General features: G+C 34.1%; 3 protein-coding genes across 7 annotated transcripts in view; 2 read left to right on the top strand and 1 right to left on the bottom strand.

Moving 5' to 3' along the window:
* The first annotated feature begins 4,125 nt into the window (after positions 1–4,125).
* LOC125680043 (uncharacterized) overlaps positions 4,126–19,371 on the top strand; it is an 83,227-nt gene continuing 67,981 nt past the window's right edge. Inside the window, exons 1-3 of one of the 4 annotated variants that reach the window (XM_056157140.1) lie at positions 4,177–4,612; positions 18,786–18,839; positions 19,236–19,271. In XM_056157140.1, coding sequence (XP_056013115.1) covers positions 4,564–4,612; positions 18,786–18,839; positions 19,236–19,271 — 139 coding nt within the window. In that variant the 5' untranslated portion in view covers positions 4,177–4,563. Of the gene's footprint in view, positions 4,613–18,785; positions 18,840–19,205; positions 19,272–19,371 lie in introns of all 4 variants that reach the window. The other 3 variants (XM_048919486.2, XM_056157138.1, XM_056157139.1) reach the window with 3 other exon arrangements.
* On the top strand, positions 5,521–12,163 carry LOC125661828 (uncharacterized). Its single transcript, XM_048893948.2, has 3 exons — positions 5,521–8,682; positions 9,699–9,808; positions 10,546–12,163. The coding sequence occupies exons 1-3, from the start codon at positions 8,229–8,231 to the stop codon at positions 11,593–11,595; spliced, it is 1,614 nt and encodes a 537-aa protein (XP_048749905.2). The 5' UTR covers positions 5,521–8,228; the 3' UTR covers positions 11,596–12,163.
* LOC125675719 (uncharacterized) lies at positions 12,930–16,201 on the bottom strand. 2 transcript variants are annotated; one of them, XM_048913502.2, is made up of 5 exons: positions 16,101–16,201; positions 15,549–15,661; positions 14,536–14,662; positions 14,207–14,371; positions 12,930–13,822 (listed from the first exon to the last, which is right to left on the bottom strand). In XM_048913502.2, exons 2-5 carry the CDS (start codon positions 15,592–15,594, stop codon positions 13,027–13,029), a joined length of 1,134 nt encoding a protein of 377 aa, XP_048769459.2. In that variant the 5' UTR covers positions 15,595–15,661; positions 16,101–16,201; the 3' UTR covers positions 12,930–13,026. The 2 variants fall into 2 exon arrangements, with proteins under 2 accessions (XP_048769459.2, XP_056013112.1); XM_056157137.1 differs by having other exon boundaries at positions 15,916–16,194.

Raw genomic sequence — 19,371 nt, 5'->3', positions numbered from 1 at the left:
AGATTGAAATGTTGAAAACAATAAATCTTTGTCCCTATAATTAGATTGCTTTATTTATCAATAGTACATTACTTCGCTGTGCTTAAATGTACTTCTGTAAATTTGCAATTTCATACGTACCTCCGTTCAATTTCTGCAATGAGAGGTGAAAATAACGAACAGTAGATGAAGGATAAGACCACGAAGGTGGATTTCGTATATGCAATATATCCCTGTTTACTTCCTTTTCCTTTCTAAATGTATAGCAATCCAAGTTTATTGATTGGCGATATCAATGCAAGGTGAAGATAACGAAAAGTGATCAATCTCATAATTCCTACAAGCAATACAAAATAGATAGTTTGGCAAACACGGACCCCTGTACACACCAGAGGTGGGATCAGGTGCCTAGGAGGAGTAAGCATCCCCTGTTAACCGGTCACACCCGCAGTGATGTTTGCCCAACTATCTATTTTGTATTGCTTATAGGAGTTATGATATTGATCACTGTTCGTTATCGTCACCTTGCATTCTGCTGTTTTATCTTCTTCTTACACATGAATTTGATCAGATACTGATGATATTTCTTTCAAAATACTTAAATTAGATAAAATCTAAACTATACAAAAAATCTTTATTCTATATTTCATTTTGTACCTTCATGTCAGTTGTGCTATTAGTAAAATATGAGAATTTGTAAGCTGTAAGCATTGATCAGAGATTAATCTATTTATATGTACAGCGGTTTGTAATATCAAAATAAAAAGATTCAAACTTATTCAGAAATTTACTCGAAAGGTCAATGTTTACATTGAGAAATGAAATGGAGTGAAAGAACTGAAAAACCAGTATCAAATCATGGTAAATAAAAACCATCAGCCAATGTTTTGAACCCATGGGACTTAATGGAAAATGAAGCATTTTAGAAAAAAGGAAGAGGAATATTTGCCCTCAAGTATTTTCCCCTCAATTTGACTATCATATTTTCATTTTTTTCCATTTTAGAATTTTAGTGACAGAAGATGGAAGTGCTGAATACTTACTGCAATTAAAAATAACCACACGATGTGCTTAGTGTGTTATAGTTCAATATGAACTCTCACGACGCTCTCTGAAATCAAGTACACTCGACTCAATGGTAATGAAAGAAATATTGTTTATGTAAAATATCTAGATCCCCAGACCGATGCTCAAACAATTAAATTACAGTCAATGGCTTCCGTATTAAACAATTTCTCCGGGATTTTGTCAACGAAAGATGAAGATAACGAACAGTGATCAATCTCGGATACTCTACTCTATATTTCATATACAGGATACGCATTTAGACTGTATATCTCAAAATAACATCATGGTGTAGTTGCTATATTACTTACTATAAAAATGTATTTCGATTCGAAAGTGCGATGTAATGTTACATTTAGTATGAAAAGGTTCATTAGCTTGTAGTATCCTAGTCCAACTCACTTAACTCGAGAAGTACGAAATAAGACAAACCCTTTTGTTCCTTATTTCACAGGAACCTATGTTGGTATCTTACAAAATCAAGAATAAGTGCACATCAGTTATATACACAGATAGAGGTAGTTACTGTAGTCCCATTTAGGAAAAATAAACCAGATTTCACTATCATTTTAAGAACATCGTTGAAGATGATCAACATTTTTTACTTGTTTGTCAAATAATATCATGTAGTAATCTGATGAAAGGTGAAGATATCGAACAGTGATCAATCTCATCACTCTTATAAGTAATACAAAATAGATAGTTGGGCAAACACGGACTCCTGGCCATACCAGAGCTGTGATCAGGTGCCTAGGAGGAGTAAGCATCCCCTGTCGACCGGTCACACCCGCCGAGAGCCCTATATCCTGATCAGGTAAACGGAGTTATCTGTAGTCAAAATCAGTATGTTAAGAACGGCGTAACAATCGGTATGAAACACGTCAGACAGCATTTGACACAATGATAAGTCGTATTATATCTTGTTTGCTGAATCCTTTCAGTCCTGTGTCTACAAAACAATAGTTTATATATCAGAGACAATACCTTACAAACAAAATAATGTTACAATAATAACAACATGTAACACAGTATACATGTATTCTATGTTACATGACTAACCACACTGACGTGTGCTTTACTTCCAATAAAAAATTAAATTGAATATCTTACTTCTGAAATCTTTGGGAACAGTGGGTGCATAATGTCGTTCATAACTCAATGACAACACATTGTATTTAGGGACCATTGATGTCTAAATATAGAGTAAGCATCCTATACAACTATCTCATTCGGTCAGATGCTGTCTGACATGTTTATACCAATTGTTAGGCGGTTCTTTACACACTGATTTTGACTACGGATTACTTGGTTTACCTGATCAAGATATAATGCCCACAGTGCGTGTCATCGGTTGACAAGAGATTCTTACTCCTCCTAAGCACCTGATCCCACCTCTGGTATATCCAGAGATTTGTGTTTCCCCAACTCTTAATTTTGTATTCCTTGTGGGAGTTTTGAGATTTATTACTGTTTGTTATCTTCACCATTTCATTAATATTATGCAATCTGACCAACTTGTTTTTTCTCGGATTTGAATGTCACTCTGTCATTGGATAAAACGTCTCGCGTGATTATCATCTAAATTTCGTAACAAAATTTAGACGGAACATGGCGTTCGGAACATCTTTTGAATTGTATATCTTTGTACTACTTATCTACATATTAAACATATTGGTCCTCGACAAGAAACTACAAACACTTATTAGGTTTGCTACTGACCTGTTACAGAAATTTGTCGGGTTCTTAAGGTCCACAAAAGACTCAGCTTCGCCTCGCTTTCTATGACAAATCTCTGTAGACAATCAGTAACAAACCTGATAAGTAATGAAAGGTGAAGATTACGAACAGTGATCAATCTCAAAACTCGTTTAAGGAATACAAAATAAAAACTTGGGCAAACACGGACCCTGGACATATTATATGTGGGATCAGGTGCATAGGATGACCTGTAGACCGGTACATCTAACAGCTGCCTTGGGCCCTATATCTTGATCAGGTACACGAAGTAATAATTTATCTAAAAACAAACCTGCCTTACAGAAAGATAGACAAAATAAATATATTACCGTTTGATTAGTCACTACTCCACTTTACAGATGTAGATACTTACCCATAGATTATCGTCATAAAATGTTGATAATTGATATCGTGAGTCATCTTTGCTGTTCCGTTATTACGGGCCGCTAAGAGGTGGGCCATTACTTAATATACATTTAGAGATTCACGCTCGGTTTCTCTGGAATTTGTTACTAATTAAGTTATTTCTTATGTAAAAGGAATTTCTGATTCATCTGACTAACGTTGAAATTAAATACCTGTTTAGTAACGTTAAATAGATATTAAAGGTGTATTAAGATTGTATACTGCATTCACAACACTGCGTCTGATAAACCCACATGGAACAACAGAACTGGAACTAAGATTCAAAGCTGTTTCCATCTAAAGTGTGGTATGCTTTGTCTCGATTAGTATTTAAATGACAAGACGTAAAAGAGTACTGAGATAATCTCCTCACCCAATTACTCAGTAAATACTAATGAACCTTAAGAAGTTTATGTTAATAAAAACTTTTTATCGCGATTTTTAGAATTTGGAAGTTATCTTTATAACAGTGTGTATTGTGATCCCCCTCAACAGTTGCCGTGGTTTCTTCCAGACAACGGAATAGTCTTAAAGATGGCAATGACCATCCAGTCCTCTCGAGCCGTTTCACTATTATGTCAAAAGTATAAGATTTGCAGAACCTGTAGTTACAATTGAACGTTTTGCATCCTATTTCACGCTTGTGTTGATATGGTTTTCTGTACTGATGTGAAGTACAAGTAGAGTATTTTTGAGAGCATTTTTGGGTACACAACACAAATTTGTGTCTATATTGTTTACCTTCACAAATAAGTTCATGTAAAAAGCATGCATAATATTCAATATAATTAAGAGAACTATGTCTACAAATCGATTTATATACGTATTGCTAAAACTATCCCCACGAACTTAAACAGGTATGAGGCATAATTTGCATGTCGTTATAGGTGACAGACACTGTCTTCCTTGTTTACAGCAACATATAAATATACCAGCCTAAACAATACATTCATTTTATCCAGGATGTGTTGGACTTTGATAATCCTTGTATCAGCTGGTATACAGTTAATATGTGGGTACATTTCATATAGATTAACGTATGGGCATGATATGCTTTCATTATTAAAGTTTAGTATATTGTATTGCAATACAGATGCACGTATGATCATTATATGCTTTCATTATTAAAGATTTTATGACATTGTATATTGCAATACAGATGTCGAGGCAAAACCGAATTACCTCACCGTCTCTGTGTCTGCGTGCAGAATTGATATACAGTGGAACCCTACAAATTATACTCGGTTCATTTGTGGAATTAAAAACGAAAATGACGAAAACTTTTCGTTCAACCTTGACACAAACGTTCATAGCTTTATCTACACTGGGAAAGCTGGACAGACGTACAAAATAAATTGGGTGCCAATAGAAATCCAAATGCATGTTTTATCCCTCCAAGAAGAGAAAAAAGCTACAATTCCCAAAGGTACGTCCTTACATATAATTTTATAAATAAGTAGATTGTTGGTAAGAAAAATAAAACTAAAACAAACAAATTGGAAATAGCAAATTCGAGCAACATATTTCATGCCATTGATTTTTTTGTTCAATTCTTTCCCAATTAAATGGAAACATCTTACTATTTAAGAATTTAAGGCCGGATGAACCATGAAACCTTCTTTTCTAATTTAAACAGATATGGAATTATATTTATACTATGCACAAAATAAATCATTGATATGATTTTTTTTAAAAATTGAAAATAACCAATTCCAGTAGAAAAATTCTATCATTTGATAATGTTATAAATTTTCTCATATTTTCAATGCATTTGCGAATTCTTACGAGTGGCGTCGATCAGTTTCTAAACGATGGAGTTTCTGGATTTGTTATGATAAAACATTGCAGAATTCATTGATTAACAAGAAATTTTGAATTAATAGGCAACACTTGATATTTTTAGCATTCCTTGTCAATTTGTAAATGTAATGTGAAGACAATTTGAAGAGAAATGCTATGTTTGATTGGTCTGATTCATTGAATTTTACTAACGTCCCCCTCGAGAAGATTTCACAGATATGGAGACGTCATCATTGCCGGTGAAGAGCTGCAAAATTTAGGCCTATGCTCGGTGCTAACGGCCTTTGAGCAGGGAGGGATCTTTATCGTGCCACACCTGCTGTGACATAGGCCTCGGTTTTTGTGGTCTCAACTGAAGGACTGACTCATAAGCAAGTAGTACTGAGGACCTATCTTAACGTAGATCCCCACGGATTGATTGGTCTGATACACAGTAATAGTTTTATCACCACAGAGTATTAGTACATGAAAGGCGAAGATAACGAACAGTGATCAATCTCATAACTCCTACAAGCAATACAAAATAGATACATGTACAGTACACGACACGAGTTTTATACACCCCACCGTGGAAAGACCACAGTGGAAAATCCACGGAGATACACCGTGTCCTCCGTGTTCCACGGTGTGTGTTATTTGCGAATACACACAGCTGCTAAGAGCTTTGTTCTGGCCACGGGCGCCTTGCGGGAGATGTGAAAATGTGCCGCAGGCCAAATAATCAAGATAAGGGTGGAATTTTAAGAAAAGAAAAAATGTCAATATTTTCCCCCCTGATACTTATATTGTTTTTCAGCATATTGAGCCGATTCCAACGATACCAAACACTATATATTATGTTTTTAAGAAAACCTGGTTTTGACTTTTTTCTTTTAGTCTAAAATATTCTTAAATTCTATGTTTAAATAATGCGTACTTGCAGGCAATTCCTGTTTTGAATGCGAATTAGTATATTCAGTAAATGAAAAACATACATGTACAACATGTGATAGGGATATTTAATAATTACCGATGTGCTCTCTCTCTCTCTCTCTCTCTCTCTCTCTCTCTCTCTCTGTGACAAATGCGCTGTTTAACATAATTACCTCCATCATATTGTGTTGATATGCATCTTGACAAATATAACTTGATCCAATATAGAAATTAGAGCATTGTCGATGATTAACAAATTGGAATTAATTTATTACGTAATTAATAGAAGCAAAAATACAAACCATCGAATGATTTATTTTTAAAATCCCGAGTTAATTACATTTGACCGAGACTTATGTTCGATGTACTTTGATAGAGGTTTTCATAAAAAAAAAATGTTCATCAGGAGTGTCTGGATAATGCAATGATTTTTGTATAATAAGTATATACCATGCAAATTCCTAGGGTCTTTCTCACAGTATAACTAAATTACGGTTAGCTAGTTTGGGTTTTGACTTCTCATGAAAAGTGTGAAATATATTGGATCGGCAAGATATCGGATCTAGTCTAAGATCTCGGGTATCTTACGCCGACCCAATATATTTCACACTTTCCGCAAGAAGCTAAGCACTTCTGTTGATTTCAAATACACGGATTAGCTGGCCCCCATTGTTCTACTGAGGCGAAAACCCCTTCGAATTTGCATGGAATGTACAAGTTATACACAGGTCATTGTTATAGTCATACATCATAGTACCGCTAATCCGACAAACATTTTTTTTTATTTTGAATAAGTTATTGAATGACGAAGTATGACCAAACTGCAGATTGAACTTTATAGAGCCCCGTGCTAACATTACTTATATTTTTCAATGTATCAGAAGGGGTATGTTGCCGGTTAAGTTGTATAAATTTCTTGACAAGCAATAAAATAACAACAAAAATGGTGCTTAAATTTTCCGATTACGAAAACCTTTCAAGTTTTCAAAGTACACCCTCTCCGATTCTACGTGCTTGTAATCAATATTTAAGGATGTAAATCCTCGGTGTCAAATGCAACTAGTTCATGAAAAAAAACTAATATAAATATAAACAGAAATGACTTAACGATTATTTGCTTTTATTCATATACGCTATCGATTATTAAAATCTTTAATTTAATCTTTAGATGCATTAGATAATGAAAGCAAGAGAGAGAGAGAGAGAGAGAGAGAGAGAGAGAGAGAGCGAGCATTGGTAATCATTGATTATAACATTCATGAATGTATGCAGATACGGGAAGTTTAATACGTTCAGTATAAATCTTTCATTCTGATATTTTTTTTTTATTTCCCATTTTGTTTTCTTTACATGTTAAATTTTTCGGCTGGTCCGGGTTAGGACTAATGAATGAGCCCCCCCCCCCCCCCCCTTCTAAAACGATGTTACGTGCTTAGCTGTCTATCTCCCTCTCAGTCAAAAATAAAATAAATACATGCTATATATACTGCAACATCATTGGATTTACTGGATAATTCTTCGATTGCACCTTCATAATACATGTTAATGCAAGCGGACTATCTAGGCTTCTTTTTTTTCATCTTCGTTAGCCGAGATTATTCGTGCACGAAGGCACAGCTGACTCAAAACCCATTGCTAGCGGAGATTAGATGAATTTTACCCCCGTATTATGTTATAACTGACCAAAACCTAGTACGTTTGTTTTACAACTTTCATTCAGAAGACGCGCAAGTTATTGAGTTACTGAATAAACGAGAAAACGTCTGCATTTTTATTTCAATCGTTGTCAACTCTTTACTTTGTGATATTTCAAGACTACATGTACTCAATTCAATTTATTGGATCTCATCACCATTATGCAATGGTATACAAAAATATAAAGACAAAAAGCTGTTATATATACATTTAGTAAATAATACATGCGTGTAATAAAGTATTTATCAAGTTAGAAAAAACCCTTTAAAAACCGTGTTATTATTAATGTGAAGTATGGGCATTCTAATGAAATTTTCTTAATGAAAGTACGGAGTTTTCTAAAGGTTTGTTTAAAAGTAAAGATAGTTTTAATATTTATTTGTTTAAGTGATAAAAATTTGATTCTTTGCTCACATTGCTTCACAGTTGAGTACATAATGAAATTCATATCCAATGTAAACATGTACATGTATATAGCTGACCTTAATCACATATTCCTAATACTTTCGATTTCCTCCTTTAAAGAGTTATCGCTCTTTGATCGTTCTTCGATATAAGGAGAGAGAAACCGCGTAAGTCTCGCGAGATTTTCGGGACAAACAGTTGTCAAAGACACTACAGTTGTCAAAGACGCTATGCCTGCGCGACATTGCATTGCTGTCGGTTGTACTGCTGATAGTAGAACGTCAAGCAACGATGTCAGTTTTTACCAGCTACCCAAGGTGGAGAGTGAATTGAAGAAGTGGCTGCGTTTGGTGAGGAGAGAGGGATTGTCTGTAGACAGTAAAGCCGATAATCGGCATTACGTCGTCTGCTCCAAGCATTTTATCGATGGAAAACCAACTCTAAATAACCCCTATCCCACTATGTTTGCCTATAATAATTATAAAATGGCTACACCAAGAAAAACAAAGAACTCCCACTTAGGCAGAAAAAGCAGCGAAACTCAAGAACATTCAGAAAACAAAAGAATCAAAATTGTGAAATGCGATTCATCCACGGACAAAAGTAAGATATGCTACCCGTATGTTGCAGGAGAAATAGACATTCCATTAACAATTGACAACAACAACAACGAGATTCAAACAGGTTTGTTCAACATTTATTACGTGCATGTTTATGATACTAAGTAGGGATGGGGCAATTGAAAAAAGTAATTTTAATTGAGTGTGTGATTAGTTGATAATTACAAATTTTCACATAATTGAAAGTAATGTGTAATGGAGCATTTTCCCAATTACAAGTCACTGTGAGTTAATTAATTAAACTGAAAAATTACCATTTTTTTCCATCTTGTTTATTCAATTCAAATTTGCTTATAAATAAGTAATCTAAATAAATATAACTTCATGGAGACATTACAGAAGTCATTGATGATTGAAACAAAGTATTCATAGAAGAAGTAATACTCATGTACTGTGTGATATTAGATATATTACAAGGCCTTTATTTGTGTATAAATAATTATACCCCATCCATATATATTAATTGCTAGAGTGGCTACTCATGGACACCTCACCTGAGTGGCCAGTATATATCCCCAGATGGTGAATGTATGGTTAAACCTATTGAGGCAGACACACACTGATAATAAATAGTAATATTAACAAAACACCAATCCAAAACACCCCAACTGAATCAAAACATCAGTGATGGCAGGTGTTTTGAAGCACTTTGAACAATGATGGTCCCCCAAACCCAGGATTGAAACACTCATCATTAAAAAATGCAACTGCAAAATTGATAAGATTCATATCGTATACAATGTGTGTATATTATTGTATATGAATTGTTTTGGCTATAAAATATTGAAATTAGTTAAATATTGGTGTCATTTAATTAATATCATGTACACCTTACATGCAGTGTGATATAACATGATTTTGTCTGGTGCCATATTCATGCATTCAAACCACTCATTTTATTTTGAATAATATTGTTTCTTTTGTATAATCTAGCTATTATAATATATGTGCCTTAGCCATTAGTTGTTATTGTGATAGTGCAAATAAATAATTGTCATTAATTACTTTTGTCAAACGTAAATGTAAAAAATTGCTGTTAATATAAATTTAATTTATTCAAATCTGGGATATTTTTTCTAGATGTTGTTCAATGCCAAACTTTGCACCATGACCATTCCTACATATGCTGTAATCCTGAGATGAAGTATTGTAGAGAGCAAGACCTTATAGAAAGAATAAGACTTTTAGAGGCAAGTTAGTCCTGGCAAAGTAAAAGCATAAGTCATCAGTATAAATATATTGTACCGATTTTATTTCTTTACTGCTCTTCTATTTTTGTTCACTTGGATTATTAGTGGTGGATCCAGAAATTTTTAATTCAAGCAATATTTATTCAATACCTTCCCCCCTTTGACATTGATCAAATAAGTATTTCCCCTTCCACAGGTAAAATTTACCTTCATTTGTAGAAAGTTTCTGAAACTACACAAAATTGTATGAAAATTTCAACAAAAATCATCTTTATATATTATTATTAATCACTTTCTTTAATTATCAAAGTATTGCAAGTAATCAATCAATTTGTATGCCTGTTTTGAGATATAATCTGAGGATTGTCCCCCAACCCAACCCCCTCCCAAGGAAGCTCATGACTTCATTTTAAAAAATTCCCTTTAAATATGAAATGGGTAGTAGGCCTAGCATCTAAAAGCTGGATAAAACCCTGATTGGTACCGGTTGTATATATTCTTAATATAGTACATGCATTTAATATATTTGAAAATTACTTAAATTTCTTGATAAGTGCAATAAATATTCATGCACAAGTTTAAAAAGATCATAATTATTTGTGATAATAATGTATAGTGTGGATTACTACACATTTAGGGAATAAATGGGGTGGGTGGGGATTGTCTCTGTATCCACCACACTGATCATTCACTCCACAATCTATATATTGTGAATGTGGTGATTGAATTTATTCCAGGTTAAATGCGGAGAACTTGAAGTAGAAAACAAAGAACTGAGAAAAGAGAATGAAATCCTAAAATCCCGTGAAGTTGATTTCCGGAAGGAACTTCTCAACAAAGTACTTCAAGATGACAAAAACATCAAGCATTTTCTAGGGTTACCCTCTCTTAGTTTTCTTACATTCTTTTTGCAATTCCTTGCAGTATTTTATGACAAGGTTTCATTTTGGAAAGGGGCTGGGAGGTCAGGATCCAAGAAATGGCAAGAAAAACAGCAAAATAAACCAGGTAGACAGAGAAAACTATCTATGAAAGAGGAATTTGTTATAGTAATGTTGAAATTAAGACTGGGATTAGATAATTCAACTCTTGCTGTACTATTTGGTGTTTCTGTTGGGCATGTTTCAACCCTCTTTAGCACCTGGATAAATTTTTTAGCTCAAATTCTAGACTCTGTAGTTAAGTGGCCAGCAAGTGAAAAGGTCAGGAAACACATGCCATTATCATTTAAACTCAAGTATCCCAAAACAACTTCAATAATTGACTGTACAGAAGTCTTCATCCAAAAACCCAAAAATTGTTCAGCTCAAGCAAGCACATGGAGTAATTACAAGTCTCATAACACCCTTAAAGCTCTGGTTGCTATACAGCCCAATGGGGCCTTTACTTTTGTATCAAAATTCTGGAGTGGCAATATCAGTGACAGAAAAATTACAATTGAGAGCAAATATCTTAATCACATTTCTCCAGGGGATGAGGTGATGGCCGACAGGGGATTCCAGATACGAAACCTTCTTACTTTGAAAGGTGCATACTTGAACATGCCACCTTTTACACATGAAAAAAGAAATGGCAAAGGAAGGGTGCTAACTTCAAAGCAAATTCTTGAGACTCGCAAGATTGCTTCACTTCGTATTCATGTGGAGCGAGCTATTAGAAGACTAAAATCTTTCAAAATGTTGGGAGGAATTCTACCCCTTAACATGAAAAATTTGTCATCTGCAATGTTGAGAGTAGCTGCAGCTTTTTGTAACTTTCTGCCACCTTTGTCAAAGAAATTTAAATAGAACATTGTTTATCATGTGACACTATATATATTAAAACAATATTAGCTCTAAATCTCAAAATTTTAAGTTGTACAGTTGTAAAAATATATTATTTTAATAGTTTTGTCTGTAATTTCTACTTCATGTATTATTCTTGGTAAAATTGAAACTAAGTCAAAATAAAGATCCTGGTTCTATTGAATATGTAGCTTTGACATTAAACAAAATTTTGTATGGGGAGACAATAAAGTAATTTTGTTTCATTCTGAACTTCTGAATAATTTTTGTAATGCAAGTTGAATTTTTTTTTAAAGAAGTATAAACCATAATTTTTCAACAAAAGTTTTCAACACCTAATTATTACAGCTAATATTGCTTTAAAGTTCACTTTTCTCATAGCAGTGACATTTACAGTATGCAAATGTATGTACTACAAAATGTAGGAATTGTATTTTATGAATATGATACATCATTATCTTTGGAAAGTAATCTTTATTGAAACATTGATTGTTTGTTCAAATGTGTTCATTGAAATAGTGATTCCCATTAAGTACATGCACAATGCACATTAATAAATTCATCAAACAACTTGTGTAAAAACTTCAATTTATAATTACATTTCCTTTGTATGGACCTGTGTCACATTGTGCAGAATCTTGAATAAAAAGCAACATGCTTAAGGAATAACAAGCAGCATGCACAGTGCAGTGAAAAAATCCCCTGAGAAATTCATATTGCAACATATGCATAGCATACACTGTACTAAAACTAATGATAATATTATCATATAATAATTATATCAATATTAAAACATATATGATAATTCTTAAATGAATATGCAATTAAGTATTAGTATTTTGAAACATTATGACAAGCTGTGTCTATCAAAATCTAACTGAGGTTTGGTTGAATTACTTAAAAACTTTCACTATGCCTGTTTGCAATCTGAATGGTCTTTGTGAAAACTATTTATTCAGTCAGGTTTTATAAGAAAGTATGTTTCAACATGGTCACAAGATGAAATATGATTACTTAAATTAACTTTGAATTGATTTTCTTTCTGATATCTTACATAATTTATCAATTTTTATTCCCATAAAAAATTTGGACCCCATATTGTGGTCTCAACCTAGCCGAAAAGGGTCATGACATAACTGAACTTGAATTCAAAAACATGGGGATGATTTGATACCAACATGACTAAATTAATCTTGTTCTGGAGAAGGTGAAGGTCACAAGGTCAAGAATACATGGTATATGAAAAAAAGGTTTTGTCAAAAGAAATTTATGTATACAAAATATAACATGTATGCAACTGGTTTCATCTAAACCAAGTTTGGCAGGACAAAGCATGTATAAAAACTCTTCAGTTTGTCTGACAGCAATTCCCAATCTGCACTTGAATAGTGAACTCTTTCAACATGAATATCTTTCTTTGTATATAAGACAAAATCACAAAATGAAAAATTTCCTATTGCCATTTGACCAAGCATCTGGACATAATATGGAGAGGACAAATTTTTTTTTCAATTCATATTTGCCATGAGCTGAAATACAAGATGAATTTTTTGACATAGCAACCTGAGAAATTTCATTCTGAAAACTGAATGGACATTTGATTTCCAACAGTCCTTTTCCACAACATTTACATTCTGTAACACCATCTGGGGAAGCGGCAAGGTAAGGAAAGTCCTTGTACACAAAGATACCTGTCTCAGAACACTGAAATGATGGATGCCGACTGGACATGTACTCAATGTACTTTCCTCTGGCAACAGGTTCTTGTGACTTCCCATATTCAACAGACTTCGAAGTAAATTGGTATTTTCCCAAGATACTCTTTACAATGTAATTTTCTGTGCTGTTGCCTCTGTAATGAAATGCACTGTAAAAGTTAGATGCAGTTAGTCTACCTTTCCTTTGATAATGCCACATCAAGTTATTTGATTGGCCCCATGTTAGTTCCCTAACTTGATTTATGTAAGAATCTTCAATGCTGAGATTCTCTTGCCCATGTTTGGCCAAAAGTTCAATGATGTTAAGAGGAGTATCTTCAACCAACATTGACACATCACTTTCGCTGTCAGAATCAGACAGAGTATATAATGCCACTGCAGCTGTCTGGCTTTGCTTTAAGACTTTCATGATGCCTTTCTCTATTGCCCTTTGATCCAGTGTTGCCGATTTCAGGGGTAGATAGCCAGAATCCACAGATGGGCGTGCCTTATCGGGTAGATTCATATCAAACCTGCAATTGAATAAGGTCTAATATATAAGTAAAAACTGAAACAATATGCATTGTAAATTGCATATCTATTTATCATTCTAAATGTTGACATTCAATTTTAATATTGTTCTCTAAACTTGATTTTTTTTCTTCTTCAAATTTTAGAGCTGTGGGGTTCCATCTAGAATTTTGAAAATACTGGATTTATGTGGAGTTTTGAAAAAGGGTTTTAATTTCCACAAATTCAGAATATATTTCAGAAATGGAGACTGTATACAATTGAATTATGTACATGTATATAAAATTGAACATTGAAGAAAATTAAGATCTAATTAAATTGAAACGACAACAACTAAATTTAGTCAGACTGAATATTTAAAAGACAATATTTAATATTTCTTTTACCTGATATCCAAGTCATTAACAGCTATTGGCCTGCAAACTTTTCTAGGTTTGTCCCAATATGCTGCAGTATCAGTCACTCCTATGGTACTTCTGTCTTCCATGGATATAACATGATCGATAATGCCAAATAGTAGGGCAACGACATGTTTGCATGATCCATCCCCCCTGTTTAAGATTATAAATAGTTTTCATATTTCACATACTTCAATATTGGACTGGAGTTAAAGTCTTATGAGACAAAAATACTCAGCCCAGTAACAAAATAATTAGAGTGTTCATTTCTGATGCAATATACATGCACCACTATAGGTATATGTTAATTAACTTACGCAACACATGTACATTCAGCTGAAAAAATGTGCCCTGAATTCTCAACAAGAATCCATGGGGAATAAGGTTCACTGGACTGCCTTGTTTCGGGAACACATCTGCCCTTGATGAAACACAGATCATTTCCTGGAATATAAGTGGAATCTTTAAGCTATATGATTTTTCAAATACATAATAACATACATATTGGGACATAAAATTAAAATGTTCACAAGTTCTTTGCAGACTGACTGAAATTTGACTCAATAGATCCAAGCAGACTGCTAGATTAAAAAGTTAGAAATCTGAAGATTAACAGTATTTTATGTTAATTCATTTTCTTTGATTTACACATTAATTATTATTTGTTCTAAGGACAATTCAACTTAAGTAGTAGATTATCATCCGGGGTCACAAAAAATATGGGGCGGGTGGGAGGATTTTGTTTTTTTTTTAATTTTTGTTACCCCGAGGAGAAAAAAAAATTAATGACAAAAGACATCACACAAAGTGTTAATCAAGTTAACATTCACAGTATCCTTGGTAGAGTATATAAAACCAACATTCTTTGACTTTAATTATTCACTCATGTTACTAGGAAGCAAGTTTGTTTGAAATTGTAATTTTTGTGAGAAAAAAAAATCAGATTGGGCTTTTTTGAGGGGCGGGCGGGGATGATAATCTAGCAATTAATTTTAATTCGTCTAACAGCAATCTTTGATTATGTGGCTGACTGATTGAATTTGCATTGCTGAAATCTATTTTGGATGGTTAAATATTGAATCATGCAACATTTCAATAATAACTTGATTATGGCCGGCACATCTAAATAAATAATGACTCTGTACTAGCCAGTCCAGCTGGTCAGACAAAATCTTGTGTAATGGTTAGGGGTTTACCAGTGCTACTAGTAGCACATTGACTATTAGCAAAATCTCTTTAGAACTTGTGAGCACTACTGGATTTGGGATAATTTCTCAACTTGATTATGGTTTGTATCAGATATATTAATTCACATGTTCATATTTGGTACCATGACATGCTCCAGGAACTGACAGGTAGCTAAGTAATTTCCACATTTTCTCCTTAACATTCAAAAGATCTTGGTTCAATCCCAGTATCAAACCAGTCCAGCTGGTTTCGGTCCTGTTCAAATGAAATGACAGACAAAAATTAAGTTTTGTACATATCTGTCAGTATATACAAAATTAAGATTGCAATAAATTCACATACATCTCAAACAAAAAATATATTTGTTCATTAATCAATGGTGCATGTATCATTACATCTGAGGAGCAAGTCGTTTGCCCTTTGAAAGAAAATTAAATCACACCACGAAAGTTTACAGCTCATTGATTTTTTAAAGCTAAAGCTCTCTAAATTTGATTTCATATACATACATGTATCAATCATCAGGTACATTGTAGGCCTAGTACTTCATGGATCTCTGGTAAATTTATGAATATTTCACAGTAGATTATAATTCTACTAAAAACTAAAACCTCACTTTGAATGAAAATACTTTCTGCTGAATAATTTTAAGCGATGTAATTATAGTGAAGCATAAATTTTATGTAAGTACTACCTAATACTGCCATTGTAACATCATGGATGTGGCCGGAACAATGTAGTTTATACCCATTGTCGGATTTTCTTCTCCGTATGCGTTCTACAGACCACCCACAGTAATTCTGCAGAAAACTCGTAACATCGAAGGTGTCGACTGAAGGAATGTTAGCGAGATTGGGTGTCCAAACGATGTCAGAATCCTTGTCATTAGGCTGTGGGAACGTTATCCCGTGAACAGTCCGTCTCTTGACTGAGGCCTCCACATCGTCAAGATTGATTTGTGGTAAATCAAGAGCATCCGCACTTTCACACAAGTCAACAAGATCTTGTTTATTTTTGTTTGAAAAGGGAATACCTTTCGATTTGAGTATTTGTTTGAGGTCTGCGCACTGCAATCCGTGATAGTTCGACGCCATCGTTGACAACTTACGTGACGCGATATGACGCTTGTCCCAGACAACGCTACTAAACGCGCCTTCAAATTGAAGAGCTCGGTAATGGAAATTGAAAGTATTACAATGAAAACTTTACGTAAAATAAACTATTGCTTATGGTACACATTTCTTTGAACTGCTGTTTATCAAATTGAAATTACTGGTATGTGATTGTCGTTGTTTATGACCCTTCTTTTATTTGGTGAAATTGTGCTGCACGTGCCGTGAAACAATGTACCGACGAGTGGTAGGAATAACACAGGTGTTTATATACAGGATGTCGGTAATTTGGGCGTTTCATAAAAAGGTGTGAACGTCTGCAGGGAAGTCTACATACGGATATTAACCGAAAACACCAACGTATTATTAAACAACAATTACAAGAATTGAATGATTTATAGCTAATTCCTAAATAAGTAATGGGGTGAGGGCATGTATGCTGGCCAAGCGAAAAGGTTTTTTGGGTGAATCATTTCGGAAATTATTTCTTTGTTTTATCACACGGAGGTACACGGTGGCATCGAAGGAGGTACAGGTGACATCCACGGAGATGCGCGGTGGCATCCACGGAGATCCTCCGTGGACTTCAATGTCTAGCTCGCGCGGAAAAATAGTACTTCAAAGGTGCCGACAATTTTAAAGGTCCACCGTGTTTGGGGCAAATTTGTTCCACCGCGTTGCGTGGAACACACATAAAACTCGTGTCGTGTACTGCAGTTGGGCAAACACCCGCCATGAGCCTTATATCTTACTTATGTTTAATATTTAACAACAAAAATGTCTATCAGAAAAGATAATCTGCATTGCATTTCCTTGTCAGAATCTAATATATGATGAAGGTTTTCGAATCTGAATAAAAATGTGTCAGCACTACTCTATTTCCGTGTCCGTGCAGTAAGGGTGTAAAGTTAAGTAGCACGGGTATAGTAAAACTATTTAACGGGCTTTGGAAATACACTAGTAAACAAATCGATGATAACGTTTTTAAAATAGCATTCCAACTGATATGAATATAAAACATTTGAAATTATATATATTTTTGCCTTTTAACAGAAAAAGTTATAGAACTTACACTAACACTGATAAAAATAACTAATTACATTGTCGCTCACAAGGAATAAAGCACGCAAACGTGTACAGAAATACTGGTTTGATTATTTGCTTCTTGTTTACACACAATCGACAATTTTTTCACATATAATGAGACACCACCACCTGTAGGCAAAGTGTCACAAATGACCTATACATGTTCCTCAGGGTGGTAGCAGTGAGGGTTCTTTATTATGACACTTTCATACGAAAGAACTGCGATTCTCACTGCAATGCATACCAAGCATCTGTTTGATGTGACCAATGTAACAGGTGGGCTCGGACCAACGACATACCGAGACACATAATAGAGAAAGATATGCATGCTACGTTTCTTACTATTGGTTTATAAATCTGGATTACATAGAAACGTTGTGATAAGTAGAAACGTTTTAATGATTTCATAGAGACAATTTTATTTATAATTTTGCCAATAATAAGTTCACTATTTCATTGTGAAGTGAATATGTTTTATTTCTAGATATACAGTACATTTTGTACTTATGTAAATGAAAGATTGTATAGACTTTTGTCATTGTTAGACCGTTCTTGGCACACTAATTTTGACTATAGATAACACCGTTTACCTGATCAAGATATAGGACTCACGGTGGATGTGACCGGTCGACGGGGCTGCTTACTTCTCTTAGGCACCTGATCCCACCTCTGGTGAGTCCACAGGTCCGTCTTTCCCCAACTATCTTTTTATTGGTTATGGGATTTATGAGATTTATTACTTTTCGTTATCTTCGCCTTTCATCACACTTTATGATATATGAAAATGTTTTATCGTTGTGCAAATATAGGCATACAGTATAAAGTGTATATCGTCTAAACTGGTTTTATGAAATGATATAATAAATCCTACAAAATTGAAAGTGAGGCAAACATGGACTTCCAGACACATCAGAGGTGAGATTAGGTGACTAGGAGTACAGTAAACATTGTCTGGTGGTAGTGACCCTTTATTTACAATTGATCAGGTAGACGGAATAATCCGTAGTCGATATTAGTATGTAAATAATGGCCTTACAATTGGTATGAAAAACGTCAGAAAGCATTCTACCTGATGACAATGTACAATTTATCGAATATTCTATTAAAAGGTACTCGTAGTTGTAAATTAAAGTTACCTATTATAGAATGGTGTTCTATAAAACGTGTTAATTTCAATACAGACTGTGACCGTCCGCCTGCCACAACTTCAAAGAATGTGAAGAATTCTGAATTTGGTGAGCTACCCTTCTATGTTTTTCATTTCATTCCCAATTAGTGATACCTTAAATTCATTTATGCATACGTCTAGCACTAAATCTTCTAGAATACGTAGATTGTTTGTCAATCTCCTCCAATCTTCCTTTACGTAATGAAGCAACTACTGACATCCGTATTGGTAAGTTGAATTTAGACGTTGTTATGAAAAATTTCGACGTCAAGAAAAACACAAATATTTGTATGAATCAAACTTCAGAATTGTTAAAATCAGTAAATATCTCACATACGATCGATAATCTACTAACATGTTTGGTCAAATTTTAGTAGACAAAAATCTATGGAATAGACAAATTAAATATGTTCCCGTAATACTTTACATTCAGATGCTGTACATAGTACTATTTCGTTACCAGATTCTAAGAGAGAAAACAATGGTCCTTTCAGTAATGGTACGTGTTTAACCAAATGGTAAATGATAACTGTCATGTCCCCTCCAAAAGTTTTTTGGGGGTTGCATTTGCCGCTAATCCAACAAGGCATGTAAAATGG

The sequence above is a fragment of the Ostrea edulis genome, chromosome 2 (assembly GCF_947568905.1).
Source record: "Ostrea edulis chromosome 2, xbOstEdul1.1, whole genome shotgun sequence".
Taxonomy (NCBI): domain Eukaryota; kingdom Metazoa; phylum Mollusca; class Bivalvia; order Ostreida; family Ostreidae; genus Ostrea; species Ostrea edulis.
Note: the sequence above shows the minus strand (reverse complement) of the source record. Positions and strands in the feature narration are given on the sequence as shown.